Source organism: Dasypus novemcinctus, chromosome 12 (assembly GCF_030445035.2).
Source record: "Dasypus novemcinctus isolate mDasNov1 chromosome 12, mDasNov1.1.hap2, whole genome shotgun sequence".
NCBI lineage: Eukaryota > Metazoa > Chordata > Mammalia > Cingulata > Dasypodidae > Dasypus > Dasypus novemcinctus.
This window is the reverse complement of record NC_080684.1, coordinates 32,666,742-32,688,563: the sequence shown is the minus strand read 5'-3', so window position 1 is coordinate 32,688,563 and position 21,822 is coordinate 32,666,742. Positions and strand designations below refer to the sequence as shown.

Genomic DNA, 21,822 nt, shown 5'->3' with positions numbered 1-21,822 from the left:
ATACCTGTAAGCTCCCATCCCAAATAAATACCCTTTATAAAAACCAATCAATTTCTGGTATTTTGTATTAGCACCTCTTTGGCTGACTAATACAGGAGATTATTTGTTAAATTAACCCTTAAATGAACCTCGAAAACAAAACCTAGGTCAGAGCTGTTAAGATATTGTTTCCAAATACAAAAGAATGCCTGCCAATCAAGAATGCAGAAGAAAGGGCACCTTTATATAGCACCTTTGGGAGTACATACTTCCAATCTTCCTGGAAAGCAATCTGGCAATATTTATTAAGTGTCTTAAAATGTTTTATATTCTTCAAACAAATCATTCTTTCAGGACTTTATTCTGAGAATAAAACCATAAGTTTGGATCATTTATATATTAAAATGTTCATCATAGTCATTTTTAACACAGAAAGAAAACAAAACAACCAGGAACTAACCTGAATTTTAAACAGAATGGGAAATATAAATTTAGGGACTGCCGTATAATGGACTATTTTGAAGTTAAGAATAGCATTATTGAAAACTATTTAATTACTTGAGAAAATGCTATATATTAAGCAAAAAAAGCAAGATATAAAACTCATACGCAGCATAATTATAAATCTATAAAAAGTAAACAAAATAATAAGCATAGAAAAAGATGAGGGAATTAACATCAAAATGTTAATAATGGTTATCTCTGAATAACGATATGACTGGTGATTTTATTTTCTTCTTTGTACTCAGTATTTTTCCAAAGGCTCTACAATGATCAAAGATTACTTTCAATAAATAAATTAAAAATTTAATGTACTTTAATAATAAAAAAGAATTCCAATCAGCATGATTAAAAAACAACAATAAAATAACGGGTCTGTTGAGTTTTTTTTTTAAAGGCCCATATCTGCCAGACTATTTTAAAGCACTAAACAATATATTTAAAGGTCATACAGAGTTGCTCATTAACTATTTTTTCTATTTTTAAAATTTGTATTTTATTTTAAGTATATAATTCATACATGAACATTCATAAGTAATAAGTGTAGAGTAAAATAAACATGTGTAACATCATATCACTATCTATTAAAAAGCAACAGAACCAACTGGTAAATTAAGTTCAGGAACGAAGAAAAAAGCTATGTAAAATTATAAACCAACAACTTCATATAGAAAACAGACACGGTGGAAACTTAAACTTATACTACTGATACACAGGGTAAACCAAGCAGTTCAAGATAGTTCTTCCTTTGTCACCCAAGAGGACACATTTTCAGAATCCCACGTATGCCTCCTGACAACAGTATTACTTAGGAATTGCCCCCAGCATACATCACAAAGAGAATGAAGAGAGCAGAAACCAAGCTTAGTAGGTACTGAATGCCTTTCAAGCTCAGCTATAAACAAGCTGGAAATTTAGAAAGACATTCCAACAAAATTCTATTGGCTCCATTCCCTTATGATGTTAAAAAGAAATAATTGATATACAAACAGTTCTCTTTCAAGAACATATAACTTCTAAGAATAATTGTAGCTCAGTGGTTGAGTGCCTGCTTCCCAAGTATAAATTTAATGCAGGTACCTCCTAAACACAAACAACCAAACAAAGAGAACGTAACTTTTGGAGTCCAGACTCAAAGTAAATTTAGCTGCTCCTAAGCAAAGAGTATGAACAGTGAAGCTCCCCAACACAGCAGTCTCAACATTTTATTCCCCATAGGATACTTTGTACTTCCATAATTTGCATTAAAGCTAGAAAACAGACTAGAGGAAAAGATTCTAACAATACAAAGGGTAAGACTATACAGCACATTATATGAACCCCAGAAAATAGAGATGGAATTGAAATTTACGTTCATAAATTCTAGATTCATTTTCAATTTTATTATTTAGCACAACACATTTTAGCAAATATCTCATCAGTAGGTAAAGGATTATGCAGAAGGCAAAAGGATTATGCAGAAAGCATACATACTACTACACTCATAAACTAATTAGCCTGATCGTTTTATATCAGGGTTTTTGTAAAGCACTTTACTAACTGACTGGGAAACAAGAGTTACGAAAAAGGCAAAAGAGTCAAGAGGCTGAAGTTGATCTGACTCCTAGTTACCTGATCTCTCCTACAGCAAACAAGATACAAAAATGAACATGACTTCCTTTTATAACTCCTGAAAGTTGTATGGCAACTTCATATTGGATAACTACTTAAAATCTAATGCATTTCTAACAGTTTAGCACAACAGGTGCTTCTTCTATGCTTCTTACATAAAAGAATGTCCAGAAACACGACTTTGACGGACTACAAGTTCTTTGAGTATCATTTTTGTCTAGGAGAATTATATAATGTTTGCAATTTCAACATTAAGTAGATTTTATTATATTCTGTTTAAATTAGCAATCAGGTTACAATATCTATCAAGGGTTGGCCCACAAGCCAAAACCAGCCTCTACCTGTTTTTGTTTAGCCCACAAGCTAAGAACAGTTTTAAAATTTTTAAGTGTTTGAAAAAAATCAAGAATATTTATGATATGAGAAAATCAAATGAAATTCAAATTGTTTCCATAAATAAAGTTTTATTGGAACACAGCCATGCTCATTCATTTACATTTTTTTTTAAAGATTTATTTTTTATTTCTCTCTCCTTCCCCAACCCTCCCCAAGTTGTCTGCTCTGTGTCCATTCGCTGTGTGTTCTTCTGTGTCCACTTGTATTCTTGTCAGCAGCACCCAGAATCTGTGTCTCATTTTGTTGCATCATCTTGCTGTGTCAGCCCTCCGTGTGTGCAGCACCATTCCTGGGCAGGCTGCACTTTTTTCGCGCTGGGCGGCTCTCCTTATGGGGCTCACTCCTTGCACGTGGGGCTCCCCTATGTGGGGGACACCCACGCATGGCATGGCATCCTTGCACACATCAGCAGTGCACGTGGGCCAGCTCATCACATGGGTCAGGAGGCCCTGGGTTTGAACCTTGGACCTCCCATGTGGTAGGCCGACATCGTACTCCTTGGGCCAAATCCACTTACCCCGTTTACATATTATCTTATGTGCTACAGTAGCAGAATTGAGTAGCTACAATAGGACCCTTATGGCTGCAAAACCTAACATATTCATTATCTGCCCTTTATGGAAAAAATTTGCCAACTCCTTGTACATGTGATAATGTTCATTAATCAAAATATATGGTCAATTAAGATATTCAAATTTTGACAAATACCAGAATTTACATTAATCTTTAATGAATACTCTTATTTTTCATGTTTTTTTGTTCTTTTAATAAGTACTTTTATAAAGTGATTATTCAAGTCCTAGTTTCTTCTTGTGTGACTTCAATTTTTAGAAATAAAGTTTCCTTAAAAATAAGTTAAGAAAAAACCACAAAAAAATGAAGAAACATGAGAGAGCAAAAAAAGAAAAGAAAAATAAGGTAGGCTCAAGCAATGGGCACCTGCCTCCCATATGGGAGGTCCCAGGTTCAATTCCTGGTGTATCCTAAAGAAGACAAGCAAGACAGTGAGCTGACGCCATGGACTGACACAGTGAGCTGAAGAAACAAGGAAACACAATGAGAGACACAACAAGTAGGAATGGGAGGTAGCTCAAGTGATTGGGTGCCTCCCTCCCACATGGGAGGCCCCAGGTTCAGTTCCCAGTGCCTCCTTAAAAAAAAAAAAAAAAAAGGATAAGCAAACACAGCACGTAAGGAGATGAGCACACAGAGAGGAGAAAGCGAGTGTAAACAAGGGTGGGGTAGAAATTAAAAAATAATAAATCTTTAAAAAATAATAAATCTTTAAAAAATAATAATAAAATAAGGTAGGAAAGCAGATGTGGCTCAAGCAGTTGGGCACCCACCTACCACATAGGAAGTCCTGGGTTTGGTTCCTGGTGCCTCCTAAAGACAAGGAATAAGACAGCAAATTGATGCAATGGGCTGGCGTGGCTAGCTGATGCAACAAGATGACACAACAAGGAGAGACAATGAGGAAACACAATAGAGACACAACAAGCAGGGAGTAAATGTGGCTCAAGGAATTGGGTGTCTCATTCCCACAAGGAAGGTCCCAAGTTCCATTCCCAGTGCCTCCTAAAAAGAAGATGGGCAGACAAAGAGAGCACACAACAAACAGACACAGAGATTAGGCAGCAAGTGCAAACAACGAGAGGGGGGAGAAATAAATTAAAAAATAAAAAACCTTAATAAATAAGGTACCCTTAGACCATTAATTAAGCTAGTTCAGTAGTTCTCAAACTTTAGCATATTCACCTGGATACTTTGTAAAAATACAGATTCCTGTGCCATGTAGATTCTCTTGTTATTGAAGCCAGGAATCTATATTTTTAAAAACTAAGTAATTCTGATAGAAGGGTCAGTGGACCATCATTTGAGAAGTGCAAAGATGGCTCAGGAGCTTATATTCTTTCCAAATAGAAAACTCTATTTTTCAAGTTTGGTATCATAAGATACCAGTTCTCAAAGTGGGATCTGGGGATCCTTAAAGACCCTTGAGATACTTTCAGAGAACTAATGGGGTCAAAATCACACAAAGTCAAAGAGCTAGGTACACCAATGGATTTTAACATAACAGAGCACTAAAAGTTCACAAATGTGGTTTCAGGTTCCACACACTACAGCTAACTTTGAAGAAACTATCACTTTTGGGATTCTGGTGTAATATTGAAGGATATCCACAATTATCTAAAAAGGCTATTAAATACCACTTCCTTTTCCTATTACATATCTGTGTAAGACTAGGTTTTCTTCATATACCTCAACCAAAACAACATATCACAACAGACTGAAAGCAGAAGCAGATATGAGAATCTGTTTTCTGTTATGCCAGACATCAAAAAGATTTGTAGGGAAGGAGACTTGGCCCAGTGGTTAGGGTGTCCGTCTACCACATGGGAGGTCTGCGGTTCAAACCCCGGGCCTCCTTGACCCGTGTGGAGCTGGCCCACGCACAATGCTCATGCACGCAAAGAGTGCCCTGCCACGCAGGGGTGTCCCCCGGTAGGGGAGCCCCAAGCGCGAAGAGTGTGCCCCGTAAGGAAAGCAGCCCAGCGCGAAAGAAAGTGCAGCTTGCCCAGGAATGGTGCTGCACACACGGAGAGCTGACACAAGATGACGCAACAAAAAAAGAGACACAGATTCCCGTGCCGCTGACAGCAACAAAAGTGGACAAATAGACACAGAGAACAGAGAACTGGGGCGGGGGGAGGGGAGAGAAATAAATAAATAAAAATAAATAAATCTTAAAAAAAAAAAAATTTGTAGCTCTTCTCCATAATTCTTTATTTTAGAAATATTTTCCATAAAAATGTTATTTATGTTAACATGTAATGAGTTTACTGCTATTTTAAAATAAATTTAAAACAAGTATTATTTAATTTCTCAATTTTGATTTCTAATATGCTAAGTATCAATAGGTATAAACTACACACACAAAAGCTCTTTGGGGAAGCAGATGTAGCTCAAGTGATTGAACTCCTTCCACTTGAGAGGTCCTGGGTCCAGTTCCTGTGCCTCCTAGAGAAGACGAACAAGACAGCAAGCTGGTGTGACAGGCTAGCGTGGTGAGCTGATGCAACAAGATGACGCAACAAAGAGACACAAAGAGGAAACACAATGAGAGAACAACAAAGCAGGGAGCAGAGATGGCTCAAGAATTGAGTACTTCTTTCTCACATGGGAGAAAGGTTTTGTTCAGTGCCTCCTAAAGAGAAGACAAGCAGGCACAGACAGGACACAGCAAATGGACAGAGAGCAGACAGTAAGCACAAAACAACAAGGAGGGGAATGAGGAAGTAAAATAAAATCTTTAAAAAAAAAACTCTTTGGACTCTTCAATAATGCTCCCCCGCCAGGTGGCTCCCTCATCTATTTGCTTATTGTTTTTGCTTGTTGTCTGCTCACTGTCTGTTTTTTCTTTAGGAGGCACTGAGAACCAAACCCAGGACCTCCAGTGTGGGAGGCAGACACTCAACTGCTTGAGTCACATCTACCCTCTGCTCATTTGTTTTTGCTCATTGCATGCTCATTGTTTTTTACTCAATGTCTGCCTGCAGTCTGTTCGTTGTTTGTTTGACTTCTTTAGGGGGCACCAGGAACCAAACCCTGGACCTCCCATGTGGGAGGTGGGTGCTCAACTGCTCGAACCACATCTGCTCCTCGATAATTTTTAAAAGTATAAAGGAGTAGGTAGTGTGACCAAAAATTTTGAGACCCACTGCTTTAAGAAATACACAAAAAAAGGGAGCCCCAGGATCTATTATGGCCTGGACCAATAGACCCCCCAGATGAAGAAGGAACTACCTATGTCAGCTCCTCTGGGAAAGTGGTGTCTGAGACAAAAGGCAGGAAAACTGGGATCTTATAAACCATATCACTCTGACCTGATCTAAATATCCTATTTTCCCATGATAAAAAATAAAGAACAGGGAAGTGGCTGTGGCTCAATCAGTTGGGCTCCTGTCTACCACATGGGAGGCCCTAGGTTCACGTCCCGGGGTCTCCTTGTGAAGGCAGGCTGGCCTGTACACTGTGGAAAGCCGCTGACCCACAAGCACCGCGGAGTGCTACCAAGCCCACAGAGAGCAGACTCAGCAAGGTGACCCAACAAAAAGGGAGACAAGTGAAAAAAAAAACACAGAAGAGCACGCAGCAAATGGACACAGAGAGCAGAAAACAAGCAAGCCGCAAGGGGGGGAATAAATAAAAATAAATACAGGCACATAGAAGAACGCACAGCGAATGGACACAGAGAGCAGACAGCAAGAAAGTCGCAGAGGGCTTAATAAAAAAAATAATAGGGAAACGGACTTTGGCCCAGTGGTTAGGGCGTCCGTCTACCATATGGGAGGTCCGCGGTTCAAACCCCGGGCCTCCTCGACCCGTGTGGAGCTGGCCATGCGCAGCGCTGATGCACGCAAGGAGTGCCGTGCCACGCGTCCCCCGTGTGGGGGAGCCCCACGCGCAAGGAGTGCGCCCGTGAGGAGAGCCGCCCAGCGTGAAAAGAAAGAGCAGCCTGCCCAGGAATGGCGCCGCCCACACTTCCCGTGCCGCTGACGACAACAGAAGCGGACAAAAGAAACAAGACGCAGCAAATAGACACCAAGAACAGACAACCAGGGGAGGGGGGGAAATTAAATAAATAAATAAATCTTTAAAAAAATAATAATAATAATAATAATAAAGAAAGAAGAGGGAGCAGATGTGGCTCAGCAGTTGAGTGCCTGCCTCCCACATGAGAAGTCCCAGGTTTAGTGCCTCCTAAAGAAGATGAGCAGACACAGTGAGCAGAGAGACGAAGGAGCCATCTCAGGGGAGGGAGGGAACATATGCATATGAATGAAGAACAAGTCACCCACCAAAGAAAAGAGAGAAGACACAAATAGTAGACACCCCTAAATTTATCAAAGAGAAGGTTAAAATTAATTTCTGGATATCAGGCTCAGACATGCAGGGACAGGTTTCAAAGAAAGAAGCCAGTTTAAGTAGACCAAATAGTTTTGTAGCAAACATCTGAAAACAGACTGGTGTGTGTGAAGAATTAGGCTGAATGATATTAAGCAACACATGGCCAGAGCTTAGAACCTAGCTAGAAGAAGCTTCATATAAGCATATAGACAACTACTTGATTAGAACTTTTTTTTAAGGCTCTCTAGGCTTTTGGAGAATTCAAGGAAGTATTTTGAGTTATCCCGCAAGGTTATTAAAGCAAGAACAAAGAAGTAACAACTAGCTAAAGTGACAGCAAGAAGCAAAGTTAGAAATAACTAGAGAACATTATACCTATCTTTATGTTTGGCCTCAACAGACATTTTAGAAGCACAAAAATTCCTGTAACTTGGTAGTCTGTCAAACAAAACCACTAGTGTTTTTTCCTTCTGCTCATGTTCAGATTAATTATGATCCCTAAAACAATGAACCAATAGCAATGAACCCCAAAACATTGATCTTTAAGGACTGGTTTTAAGTTTTAATGGATTTAATTTAAACAGGTTGCAAATAACAACAAAGCTGCTGGACTTTAATATTAAACACCAGTACGGGGAGTGGGAAAAAAGCTCAGTGACTGAGCACCTGCTTCACATGTATAACGTCTGGGGTTCAATCCCCAGTACCAACTAAAACAAAACAAAACAAACACAAAAAAAAATACCACTATGAATACTAAACCACAGTATGAAACCCTGAATAGGATATAACTGTAAAATCCCACAATGACAATCATGAAAAGGCTCAGTTCTCTAGAAAAGAGGTCTATTTTCTAAGTCAGCCTACATATTGGCAACAAAGTGATCTATATGGAGTATTCTAATACTCACCGATTGACTCTCAAAAGTCCCACATAGATGTGTAAAATATTAGCAAAGTACTGCTTGACCAAAACTTAAATAAGTTAAAGGAAACAGTGCTGCAGGAGAATGTTGGTACCAGAAATACTATGTTTAAATAAAACTAATGTGGTGTTATTCAAACTGGTAAAGCTTAAATATTGGCAAGAAACTTGGTGCCAACACAAATCATTTACAGCAATCACATTATATTGAATAAATAATCCTGATTTTATAATGTAGTCAGGTATAGTCTTATTTTGGAAAGAATGATTGTGCTCTAATTTTAAAACTAAAAAAATGTAATTTTTTTAACTGCATGATAAATTTTAAGCCCCAGATAAAATTTGATCAGTACAGCATATAAACCTCCTCTGTTCACTATGTCAGAAAGAAACATTCTGCCAGATAAGGAGATATTAGTAAGTAATTCCACTAAAAGAAAGCAAATTGGCTTGTTGTGAGAAGATGGGGTTATAGTAGAACAACACTGTTCCCACAGAAACACAAGCTAAGTGACTAAGTGATTTTTTAAGCTAAATCTTGGCTCCAGTTAGACTTCATTAGCTGATATTTATGAAGGAGAAATGCAGTGTTGAACAGAAAAAAGAAACTTACATAGTCTAGCTTCAAATGTATGAGAACATTTAGGATTAAATTTATTAGTGAAAGATGACAAAGCTATCAAAACGAAGTCGTGAGCTTGTAATCAGTTTTGTTCTCTTAAAGTCTTAGTTCTTATATCCTTCATATGACTACTAACTCAGTGTCTGTTTAGTTGAGAATCTTTCCTAGATGTCTGCCAACAAAATTCTCAAAGCTAGATAAATTTATCTTTTCATACAACCTTGCCTGAATTGTAACACTCATCTTTCTCTCCTAGGAAGCTATACATCATATGTTTACCTTCAAAACTGAAGAGAATTTTGCTTCATTGTATACAGGCAGTGAGCATTCAGAGACAAAAAAAAAAAAAAAAGTTTCTAAACAAAACAACAAACAAGAGAAGGAAAAGAAACAAAATACTGTGATCTGTGATTTAACAGGAAAAAAAAAATCCAACATTCTTTCAACACAAAGTATCCACAGGGGAAATGCTGAAAAGAGAATGTCAGGATAAAATATTTTAAGACATGAAATGACCCCAATGCAAAATATCTATTGTCTTTTTGTTTTGTTTTTAGCTCAAAAGAGTTATTATTTATCATTTATACTCCTTACTTTTTGTTTATCCACTCCCACTGGGACCACTAGAACCATTTCAATTTAATTTTCCTTATAGTCTATTTTTTTTCTTCCTGATTCTTCAATAGTAAGTTCCTTGGTCTAAGCCTCTATGAATTTTTGGACAGTAAAGGACTTTGAGGGGTCATCAAGTCCATCCTTCTGCTTTTCAGGAGAATTTATAGCAAAACAATCTCAGATGAATAAGAATTACCAAAGAAAATACATTCTGTCCTTAACTAATAGCATGCTATTTTAATCTGTACAAACATTTCCATTCACATTTGCAATTTTTTAAAAATGAAAGTAAAAATTAAAACCCCAAAAGAGGAAGGTGTTTTTAAAAATGCATTTATCAGATAAAATTGCTCAAACATAAATTCAACTGTCAGGTCTAAAATTAACATGTAGGAAAGTTGTTGGCTGCAAACACAAAGGCTTTAGTCCCTAGAGATGTCTTCTGATGTTCAATCTTGTTTGAAGCACCATTTCACCTACAGTCTGACAAAGTCAGACCACTATACTGATAAACTATAATTATAAATGGCAATTATATATTTGTGAGAGTACATGTATTTTATGTATATGTATATAGATGTATAGTAGGTTTTTATTCCAAATAAAAAATGAAAAGTTAGGTCTAAATTGGAGATATCAGTATTAAAGGGAAGCTACAATACAATGGTTATATGGCAGAAGTCAGTTCTTTAATTTGCAACTTAGAACATTCAGGGAATGAAGTTTCTTCCTATAAGAGTTTCGAAAACAGAATTCATCTCATGGCGAAAAAACAGGCAACTAAGAAAAAACACTGTTAATCTTTCTATAATTATTTTAAAAATAGAAAGGAAGCCAGACCAGAAATCTTAGAAATAGGAGTAAAAATCATCACAAAAAAAAAAAAAGGAAAAAGGGAAGTAATTCCAGAAATTGTAGACCAGAGAAATAGATAGTTTCCCAAGAAGATTCTAAAATGAATAAAGTAGACTGGTTATGACTGAAAAGTAATGCAGTGATCTTTAAACACTAGCATAAGATGACTAATAGCAAATAGCTTCTAACTTCTTTTTTTTTTTTTCTTTTTGACAGCCTTACTAGCCTGGGAGCTTAGGGATATGTCAGAGACTTCAACAGGACACCTATCAAAGTCAATCTTGATACTTCACAGAAAATATAGGTTAAATTACAAAACAGGAGATGGATTCATAACTGAATTTTACCTAAAAGGTTGATTAATGGATTAATGTCAAACTAATGACAGTCTACTAATGTTGTATACCACCACTTTACCTGTACACATTTTTACCAGGAAGCTAAAATGAAAATGTAGGTGTCAAGTTTATCAAATTTATCAATGATAACAATGATACAAGGAAAGGCCAAGAGGCTGAATAATATTAACAAGCTAAAACAATAAGCCAAAACTAACAAGATAACAATTACAGGGCTAAGTGTAAAGGTCTCAATTGTGTTTAAAAAAAAAAAATCAACTGCACAAATCAATGTGCTCTTAGACTTTAAGAATACAGGTGTCTGTGGAACTAGACAGAGGTGGTAGTTGCCAACATTGCGAATATATTAAATGTCACTGTTAACTTTAAAATGGTTAATTTTGTGTTACGTGAATTTTACCTTGACAAATATAAAAAGAACAGAGGTGTAAAGTCCAGTAAAAAAGAAGCTATAGTCCTCGCTGTACTTCGCATTGATCAGATTATATATGGGATGTTATATTCAGATCTAGATAAGAAACGCTAAAACCTCAGGCAATTAAATTGATGAGGAGCTTGAGATTTATTTAAAATGTCATTTAAGGATGGCTGAAAGAACTTGGGATATTTGCCCCAGAAAGAAAAATCTTAATGGAGCCCCTCATCAAACATTTCAAGGGCTATCATGCTGACAAGTATTTCGTTTTTTATTGTGGCTTCTGAGGGCAGAATTTAAAAACTTCATTCAGCATAATGTAAAGAATGTTCTAAAAGTAGAGCCCCATAAATGGAGCAGGGTATCTGTTAAGTGGAGACCTCTTCCTTACAGCATTCAGAAGTTAAAAGGCCACCCATTAGGGGTTCCAAATATTATGTATTTTCACACTTCATGAATATATTTTATCACCCTTCCTCCCCCACTTCCCAAAAAAGACTGAATAGCCTCTTAAGAGAAGGCAATATTTAAAAATGGGTACATGTCAGGGAAGTTTAAAAACTATTTTCTTTCACATCTTTCTAAAGAAAAACGGAAGAATTTTTCATGAACTCTAAAATCACAGTACCAATTTCAGAGAAACCACCAATAAAAGAAATTTGTTTTTCTCCATGAAAAAATGTCTGCACCTTAACTTTAATACCTTTATCAAGGGACAAGGAACAATTATATGCCAGCCTGCCAAATAGTCTCAAGAAGAGGGCAGTCTTTTTATTAGACATTTGCATGGCTGTGCTATTTGTTCTACCTAAAACTTCCTTGCAAGAAGCTCCTCCTTATCACACCCAGATAGGAGGAGGCTGCTGTAATACTGATTCCCTCTCACTGAAGCCTAGAGAAAACTTGACAGGCACAAAACAGTAACTTGTGAGAACTTCACAGCAGCTGTGTTTAGGCAGAGCCAGAGACTACTTAACAGTAAAGTAGTAGCTAAAGAGTTGGTTGAAAAAACAATTTTCATTTTGAGTTGGACTTGGGGACAGGAAAGGGCACAAGATACAATAAAGGTAGCCATTAACATTTAAAAGCCATATAAACAAAGGTCCTCAAAATTACAACACTGAAACTACCACTGGGGGTAAATTTTGATCCACAGGTTGAAAGACGAGCAGTTATTACTCTCAATCTTTCAGCTAAGTCGTAACACTAGCATGCAAGAAAAAAGAAAAAAAGTCTTGCATTAAATAGTGCCCAAATGAAAGCCATTACAAGTTCTGGATGGAAGAACAAAACAAGAGACTACTCTCTAACTGAATATTTGTGTGTGTGTTGCTGCCATGCAAACTGTGAAGATGTTTCGAATGTCCAATGATCTTAATGTGAAATACTGCAACCCAACTCAGTAAGCAACGCTAAAGAGTCGATAGTTGGTAAGGGCAACTTCCTAGCCCTGGAAGAAAGCTTCGAATGGTTGCTGAATACCAAAGGTGAATACAAAACTAAATACTTTGGTTTCTCTTTACAGGTATTTCAGACATTATTTTGTTTCTCAAAAGTAAAAGAAGAAACGGAATGTAAAGCAACTCAATGCAATAGTAAATAAGTTATTAAATAACTGGTGGTATTATTCCAATTCATTATTAAATGACACACAACTACCAAACAAAGGGCAAAGTCCTGTACAGAATTAAGAACAAACAGGTAAGACTACTTAGTTTAGCTGCCAAACTTTTCTTCAGCTTCTTTTCTTACAAACATGTTATATTTCGCAATAGCATCCACAACCTTACATCCTCCATTTAAGTACAAATTCAGTTTGATTTCCCCAACTCTTGTCTTAGAATATCAAGACACATCTTTAGCTTCTGAGTCTGGATGCAAAGGATGAATCTGAAAAAAAATTCACTTTCCTGAAATATGTCTCTATTTTATTTACATATTTTTAAAAAATATAAGCTAACTAAAACCAACTGTAACCATCCATTTAACAACTCTTCAAAAATATGTTCAGGTAAGCCACATCTAACAAAACAAACTTCATTTTAGTAAACTTTTCTGTGTTTAGAATGTCTATAAAGATTGATGTCTCTTCAAGAACTAATTACACTACTGCAAAAATTTTAAGCACTAGGAATCAAGTGAACTTGCTGAGGAAACTGCACACCCACAAACCTATATTTTTATATAACAGGACTCTCAGAGATAGTATAACATCTTCTGTTAAGTAGAAAACTAACTTTTAAAGTTAGGAAGGTAGCAAAGTACAAATCTGAGTAGGAGGAGCCTCGGGTAGAAAACATCCCAGTCAGAGAACATAACAAGCATTTCAGAGCAACATATAAGTCCCTATGGGGCTCCATCTTGGACCGCTTAAGTCCCAAACCCACATCCCTGTGTTTAGGAGTTGAAGTGTGGCAAGAGGAAGAGAGAAAGGAAATCAGAGTATAAGTGATGAAAGTGGTTTTTTCTTCTCCTTCTCTACCCCATCCATGCATTTCTGCAGGCTGACCACCAGTTTGGGTGCCATCCCATTAGAAGTCCTAAATCAATATCCTAGTTTTCTTCTGATACCTAGGCTAAGACTTGTATTTATCAGCCGCCTCCTTCCCACTCACCTCCCCTACCCTTCCTGACTCCCAAATCCTTCCACAGCCACGCCTTTTGGCTACTCAGCCCACCCCTATTAAGTCCTCCTAAACTAAAATGCACTTTATTTTCTCCAAATCCATACTTTCTCTGATACCATGTCTGATATTTTAATTCGATCGACATGTCATGACTCTAATTTTCAAATATTTAACTCTACCTATCTTTCTAGCCAACCCAATGCCATGTTTTCACCTGACTAAGAGTCCTACTCATCCCTACCTCCTGCCTATCAACCCCTGCCCTTTCCAATGTCAAGACCCTCACTTCACTCTTCGGGAAGCCCTGAGCATTAACCTAGTTTAGTAGGTTGTACCCCACCCCTCTCTCCCAGTCGACCCCATTCCATAACCCTCTCATTACCACTCCCTCAGGATTCAACTCCCCTCTCCTTGCCACGCCCTGTACCCCCCCAGAGCTACTTACCCCAAGTTCTCCCCACACTTCAGGCCTCTGGCTCCGCCTCCCCCCCAAAAGAAGGGGGCGGGAGGAGGGAGAAAAGAGAGGCGGCACTCCGCAACGTAAAAACAGCCTCCCATTAGCGTTCACCTCCGCCAATCTTAACTTCCTTTTCTCTTATTGGTCAGCTTTGGCCCATTCCCCACCCTCTTCCTCAGACAGGGCCCGGCCACCGCCTCAGCGCCCCCGTCCAATACAGACTGGGAGGGGATATCCTGGTCTGGGACACTGGGACAGGCCAGAGTTAAAGGGGAGACTGCCGTCAGACCATGGACTACCTAATATTAACAGAACTCACCCGCTAGTAGCTCCGTCGCCTCCCGCCAGCCTACGCTCGATCCTACGAACTGTATCCAGCTCCTTCTTCCCCCCCTCAGCGGTGCAGATACTTTCCTCTCGTCCGGCCAGGCGCGCTCACCTCTCGCGAGAGTTGGGGGGAAGGGCGAGATCCGCGGGGGTTGGAGTTGGAAAGGGGCCGAGGGGCGGGACTCGGGGAAAGGAAGGGGCCAGGCTTACCGTGGGAAGGGCTAAGGAGGGGAGCTGAGAGGGTAAGGTACACACAGGTCTGGTGTGTTCTGCTACGGAACCTTGGGGGCGGGGGGAGGAGGTGAAGGAAAGGGAATCTTTCCTGTAGTGATTTTAGTGGTGGAGATCCAAAAAGTCGAAGCAAATGTTCTAGGGAATGAGATTATCTCAAAGGCGCTCACTTTAAAAAAAGCAAGGGGGATTATACCTCGATGAAGCTGTTTTAAAAGGCGAGGGGTGGGGATGAGGAGGGGTGGCAGGGAACTGAGGCTGGTACACAGAGGGATTCAGGATCCCAAAGAGGCAAATAGTTGCATGTTTTCTCCTTGTCATTTCGAGTACCCTGTGGCCACAATCTGCTGTGTGTATGTGTGTGTGTGAGAGAGAGAGACTATGGGGGGAGGGGAGAGGGTTAGGAGGAGACCGCGGCCAGGGTGGCAAGGTTTCAACCCCAGAAACTGGAGACTTGTTATTGAAAAAATGTGCAGACTGTTTATACTATCCTCCAGAGTCATCACTTAATGGGAAAGTAATTTGAAGTACCCAATCCTTAGGAGTGGGTGAAAAAGCAATCCCAGCTCTTTAATTTACTAGCCCTATGGCCTTGGGTGAGATGATTCTCTGAGCTTCTGTACCTTGGGACTAGCAATCCCATTTTACTCACAGACTTGTAATGATTAAATAAGATAATGTATATGAAACTGCTTGGGGATTAAAAAAGTAAACTGTATTTATTATTCACCAAGTATTTTAAATACTTAACAGGTCTTGAGATATGCAAAGCACTGTTGTAGGCTTAGACTGAACAGAAAGACAAAGTCCCTGCTCTAGTTGGAATTTATCAGCCAGTAAAGACAAATTTTTCAAATACTGATGAGTGCTTCAGGGTGATGAGACAAAAAGTGACTAGGAGTGGGGGAGTAATTTTATATTTGGTATTGAGAGAAGGCCTCTTTAAGGAAGTAACATTTAAACCAGAACTTGGAACTATGAGAAGGAGCCAGCCTTGGGAAGATTGGGGGGGTAAACATAAAGTGCAAAGGTTGTATTCAAACCTTTATCATAGGAAAGCAGATGTGGCTCAAGGGATAGGGCTTCTGCCTACTGTATGGGAGGACCTGGGTTCGATCCCTGGGTTCAATCCCTGGGGCCTCCCGGTGAAAAAGAAGAGAAAGCGTGCCTGCATGGTGAGCCAGTGCCCACGTGGTAAGCTGAGTGACCCTGCAGCGAGAGTGCCCGCAAGGTGAGCCAGTGCCTTTGCAAGTGAATCATGCAGCAAGATGATGACACAGCAAAAGAGAGACAAAGGGGAGAGTCAAGATAAAGGGCAGCAGAAACCAGGAACTGAGGTGGTGCAACTAACAGGGAACCTCTCTCCACATCAGAGTTCCCTAGGATCGAATCCTGGTGAATCCTAGAGGAGAAAAAATAAGAAGACCAAAAAGAGAAATAGATACAGAAGATCACACAGCAAATGGATACAGAAAGCAAAAACAGTAGGGTGGGGGAAGGGGAGATTAAATAAATAAATCTTAAAAAAAAAAAACTTTAAAATAAATCATAAGGAGAGCTCACTCCAGATATTTCCTATGGAATCTACTCCCTTAGGTAACTTACTTTTGCAGCTTTCTATTACTCAGCTTTCTGAATTTCCTGCCTAGGATCTCTTCTATCCTCAAAGCAATCTTTGGAAAGTAAGAAGACTGCAGGCAGTTTTCTCCCTAATTAGCATGTAATTGTCATTATCTCTTTAGTTTTTCCTTTTTCTTTCTTTTTTTATTGTGGAAACTTACATACAAAATAAATCTTCCCCTCCTAAATCCGCCCAAGCTTACCATTCAGTGGGATTAATCACATTCACCACCATCTATTACTGTAACACTCCCTTTACCCCAAATAGAAACCCTACACTCATTTTGCATTACCTCCCAGTTGACTCTGGCCCCACCCCTGATAACCTGTACTTTACTTTCTGCCTCTATGAGTTTGCATATTTTCTGAAAATTTTTTTATGGTTACCATGGTGCTTAGTTTAACATCCTAAATCCATACCAATCTCGTTTGCTTTGATACCATCTTAACTTTAATAACTTATACTATGTTCCTATACCACTCACTCCCACCACCTTTATGTAGTTCTGAAAATAAATTATATCTTTACTCATTATGGGTCTAAGACTAATGATTTATTAATATCATTACATTTAATGCATTTGCCATTTAGATACTGTAGTAAGCAAAAAGTGGAATTATAAGTCAAAACTACAATAATATAGGTATTTATATTTATCCATGTCATATCTTTACTGGAGATCTTTTATTTCTTCATGTGGCTTCAGTCAATTGTCTAATGTCTTTTCCTTTTAGCCAGTCTGGTGATGAAGTCCCTCAGGTTTTGTTTATCTGGTAAGGTCTTAACTCCTCTCATTTTTGAAAGACACTTTTGTCGAATATAGAATTTTTTGATTGGCGGTTTTCTTTGCTTTCAGCTCTTTAAAGATTTATTTTATTTTTTTTCCCCACCCCCTTGTTTGCACTTGCTGTGTCTGTTCATCTTCCTTGTTTCTTTTAGAAGGCAACAGGGGACAAAAACATGGGACCTCTGACATGGGAAGGAGGTGCCTAATTACTTGAGCCACCTCTGCTCCCTGCTTTGTTGTCTCTCATTGTGTTTTTCCTTCCCATGTTTCTGTTGCGTTATCTTGCTTTATCAGCTTGCTGCACCTGCCTGTCAGCTCGCTGTCTTCTTTAGGAGGCACAGGAACCTCTGCTTCCTGCTTTGTTGTCTCTCATATGTTTTTTCCTTCTTGAGTCTTTTGTGTCAGCTTGCTGTGCCTACTCATAATGCCAGCTCCCTTCTTCCTTAGGAGGCACTGGGATCTGAACCACCAACATCCTAGGTGGTAGGCAGGAGCCCAGTTGCCTGAGCCACATCCACTTCCCTCAGCTCTTTAAATATGTCTTCCTGCTGTCTTCTTGCCTTATGGATCCCAACGAGAAATTGGCACTTAATCTCATTGAAGTTCCCTTGTGATGTTTCTTCTCTCTTTTGGCTTTCAAAATTTTCTCTTTATCTTTGGTATTCAACCATTTATTTAGTCTTAATATGGCACGTTTTAGGTCTGTTTGGGTTTATCTGTTTGGAGTTCACTGAGCATCTTGGATGTGTACATTTATCTCCTTTGTTAAATTTGGAGAGTTTTCAGCCATTATTTCTTTGAATATTCTCTCTGCCCCTTTCTCTCTTCTTCTGGTACTCCCACAATGCATACACTGGTATACTTGATGGTGTGGCAGAGGTTCTTTGGGCTCTCTTAACTTTCATTCATTCTTTTTTATCCTCAGAATGATTTCAACTGTCTTATCTTCAGGTTCTCTGATTCTTATGCTTTTTCTTTTCTGTGCTTGTGTCTTGACATGAGCATGCATGCATAGCCCTAAGAATTCCCATTTACCTGGTTCCGAATGTTGCTTTGTCCCTAGGAAACTGTTTCTTAATGGTCTCATGCACTACCCTGTACATCCTACACCTGTTAATCCCTTGCCCCAGGCATCACAGTGTTCTGTAGGAGAGTTCTGGGAGGTGCCTTCTACACACAGGGTACGTTCTGGGACAGTGAGTCCCTCAGATATACATGTCCCAGTGTGTGCATGAGAGTTGCTCTCCTTCATCTGGACCAGGACCAGGAATCTGCACTAGGAGTGTGGGCCAGCTCCATGCCAACAAGATCCTACTGATTTTTTTTTTTAAGATTTATTTATTTATTTATTTAATTCCCCCCCCCCCCCCCCCGGGTTGTCTGTTCTCTGTGTCTATTTGCTGCGTCTTGTTTCTTTGTCCGCTTCTGTTGTTGTCAGCAGCACCAGAAGTGTGGGCGGCGCCAGTCCTGGGCAGGCTGCACTTTCTTTCGCGCTGGGCGGCTCTCCTTATGGGGTGCACTCCTTGCGTGTGGGGCTCCCCTACGCGGGGGACACCCCTGCATGGCATGGCACTCCTTGCGCGCATCAGCGCTGCGCATGGGCCAGCTCCACACAGGACAAGGAGGCCCGGGGTTTGAACTGCGGACCTCCCATGTGGTAGACGGACGCCCTAACCACTGGGCCAAGTCCGTTTTCCCTGATCCTACTGATTTTAAGTAGACATTTTCTTGATTCAGTGCTCGTCCTATTGTTACAGTCCTTTAACTGTTTCCTGGAGCTTTGAAAAATGTGTTTCTGCCAGTTCTTGCTAGTTGTTCAAAGCTTCTGTGGGTGATCCTGAAGCATTTCACATCACCAAGTATCAGGATGAGTCTTAATCCTATTACTGGAGTCCTTTATAAGCAGAATGAAATTGAGACAGAAAAACAGAAAGCCCAGAGGGAGTAGCCAGAAGCAGTAATCAATGGAACCCAGAAAAGAAGGAGAGGCCAGTGCATTGTCTGGTGATAGAAAAGCTAAGGACGAAGGATCACTGACAGCTAGCTCCAGAATGCCAAACTTCTGGAAGAAAGTATCACTTTGGTGTCTCCTTGATTTGCACTTTCTTTTAGCCTCAAAACCGTGAGCAGGGAAGCAGATGTGGCTCAAACAATTGGGTTTCTGCCTACCACATGGGAAGTCCTACGTTCAGTTCCCGGTACCTCCTGGAGAAGGTGAGTTGGCATGGTGGGCAGGCATGGTGAGCTGACACAACAAGATGATGCAACAAGAGAGACACAGAGGAAAGACAGACACACAACAAACCAGGGAGCTGAGGTGGCTTAGGTGATTGAGCGCCTCTCTTCCATGTGGGAGCTCCCAGGTTCAATTCCCTATGCCTCCTAAAGAGGAGATAAGCAGACACAGAGAGCACACAGCAAATGGACACTGAGAGCAGACAGCAACCACAAACAAAGGAGGGGGTAAATAAATAAAATTAATCTTAAAAAAAAAAGGGAGAGCAAATACTCATTGTTTAAGCTTAATCACTGTAAGGTATTTGCTTTAGTAGCAAAGGAAACTAGCATTTTATGGCTATAAATTTCCCAGCATTAGCTGCATCCCATAAGTAGACTATTTTCATTCATTTCAAAATATTGTCTGATTTCTCTCAGGATTTCTTTTCTGACCCATTGATTATTTAGGAGTATGTTGTTTAATTTCCACATAATCATGAGTTTCCCAAGTTTACTTGTTATTCTTTTCTAATTTGATTCCATTGTGTTCAGACAACATACTTTGTATTATGTCATTACTTTTTCATGGATACTTGACAAGAATGTGTATTTTCTATAGATAACTATATCTATAGTGTTGGAGTGTTCTATAGATATCTGTCAGGTCACAGGTCTGTAGTGTTCAAGTCTTCTCTTTCCTTGTTGACCTTCTGTTCAATTGCTCTATTATTACTGAAAGGAGAGTACTGAAGTCCCCAGTTTTACCTTTGAATCGTTAGTTTCTCCCTTCAATTCTGTCGATTACTTCATGTACTTTGAGGCTCTGTTTTTAGGTGCATATGTTTATAATTGTTATATCTTCTTAATGAATTGACCCTTTTATCATGATAAAATGTCCTTCTTTGGAACAACTGTTGTCTTAAAAAGTCCATTTTGTCTAATATTAGTATAGCTATTACAGCTCTTTTTTGGTCACTGTTTACATGGTGTATATTTTGCAAACTTTGCATCAATCTATTATGTCTTTGAATCTAAAATGTGTCTCTTATAGACAGCACATAGTTGGGTCATGTTTTTTAAATTCATTGTTATTTATGCCTTTTTATTGGAGTGTTTAATCCATGTACATTTAATGTAGTTGCTGACAAGGTAGTATTTATGTTCACATTTTGCTATTTATAGTCCATATATCTTACGTCTTTTTGTCCGTACTGTTCCTCCATTTCTGCCTTCTTTTGTGTTAAATAGATATTTTTTAGTGTACCATTTTAATTTCCTTGCCTTTCTTTTACTGTTTTTTAAAATTTTGTTTTGTTTTATTTTTTTAAATTATTTTCTTAGTGGTTTCCTGGGGATTACAATTAACATCTTAATTTATAACAATCTAGTTTGGATTGATATAAACTTAATTTCAATAGTATACATAAACTTTGTTTCTATATTGCTCCATTTTTCCCAACTCCTTTGTGCTATTATTAGTATACAAATTACATCTTTCTACATTGTGTGCCCATCAACTCAACACACATATATTTTTAAAAGATTTATTTATTCCACACCCCCCACCCCAGCCCCGTCTGCTCTCTGTGTCCATTTGCTGTGCATTCTTCTGTGTCTGCTTGGGAACCGGTCCTGGGACCTTCCAGAGTGGGATAGAGGTGCTCATTCTCTTGTGCCACCTCAGCTCCCTGGTCTGCTGCATCTCTTATTGTCTCTCCTCTGTGTCTGTTTTTGTTGCGTCATCTTGCTGTGCCAGCTCTCCACTCGGGCCAGCTCACTGCATGGGCCAGCTTGCCTTCACAAGGAGACCCTGGGAATTGAAACCTGGACCTCCCATATGGTAGATGGAACCCCAATTGCTTGAGTCACATCAACTTCCTAGAACACATATTGCTTTATGCAGTTATATTTTAAATATGATAGAAGAAAAAAGTGTTACAAACAAAAAATATATTTATAATGTCCTTTATATTTACCTATGTAGTTAGATTTACTAATGCTCTTTATTTCTTCATGTAGGTTAGAATTACTGTCAAGTGTCCTTTCATTTAAGCCTGAAGGACTCCTTTTAGTATTTTTTGTAGGGCAGGTTTGCTAGTGATGAATTCTTTCAATTTTCTGTTTATCTGGGAATGTGTTAGTCTCCCCTTCTTTTTGAAGGGTAGTTTTGCTGGATATAGAATGTCTTTTTGACAGTCTTCCAGCACTTTGGCTTCTGGTTTCTGATGAGAAATCAGTTACAAATCTTACTGACCATCCCTTGTAATTGATAAGCTGCTTCTTTCTGCATTTAAGATTCTCTTTTTGTCTTTCAGCAGTTTGATTATGATGTCTATATGTGTATATCTTTGAGTTTATCCTACTTG

General features: G+C 39.0%; 1 protein-coding gene across 10 annotated transcripts in view; it reads right to left on the bottom strand.

Annotated features, from left to right (window-relative positions):
- The window catches only part of LOC101410655 (cyclic AMP-dependent transcription factor ATF-7), an 87,968-nt gene extending 73,227 nt beyond the window's left edge, over positions 1 to 14,741 (bottom strand). Inside the window, exon 1 of one of the 10 annotated variants that reach the window (XM_058308109.2) lies at positions 14,593 to 14,741. Coding sequence is in view for 2 of the 10 variants with exons in the window: in XM_071218859.1 (XP_071074960.1) it covers positions 14,262 to 14,374 (113 nt within the window). In the remaining 8 variants the exon portion in view is untranslated. Of the gene's footprint in view, positions 1 to 14,261; positions 14,442 to 14,592 lie in introns of those variants that run through there. The other 9 variants (XM_071218863.1, XM_058308106.2, XM_071218860.1 and 6 more) reach the window with 9 other exon arrangements.
- Between the last annotated feature and the right edge of the window lie 7,081 nt (positions 14,742 to 21,822).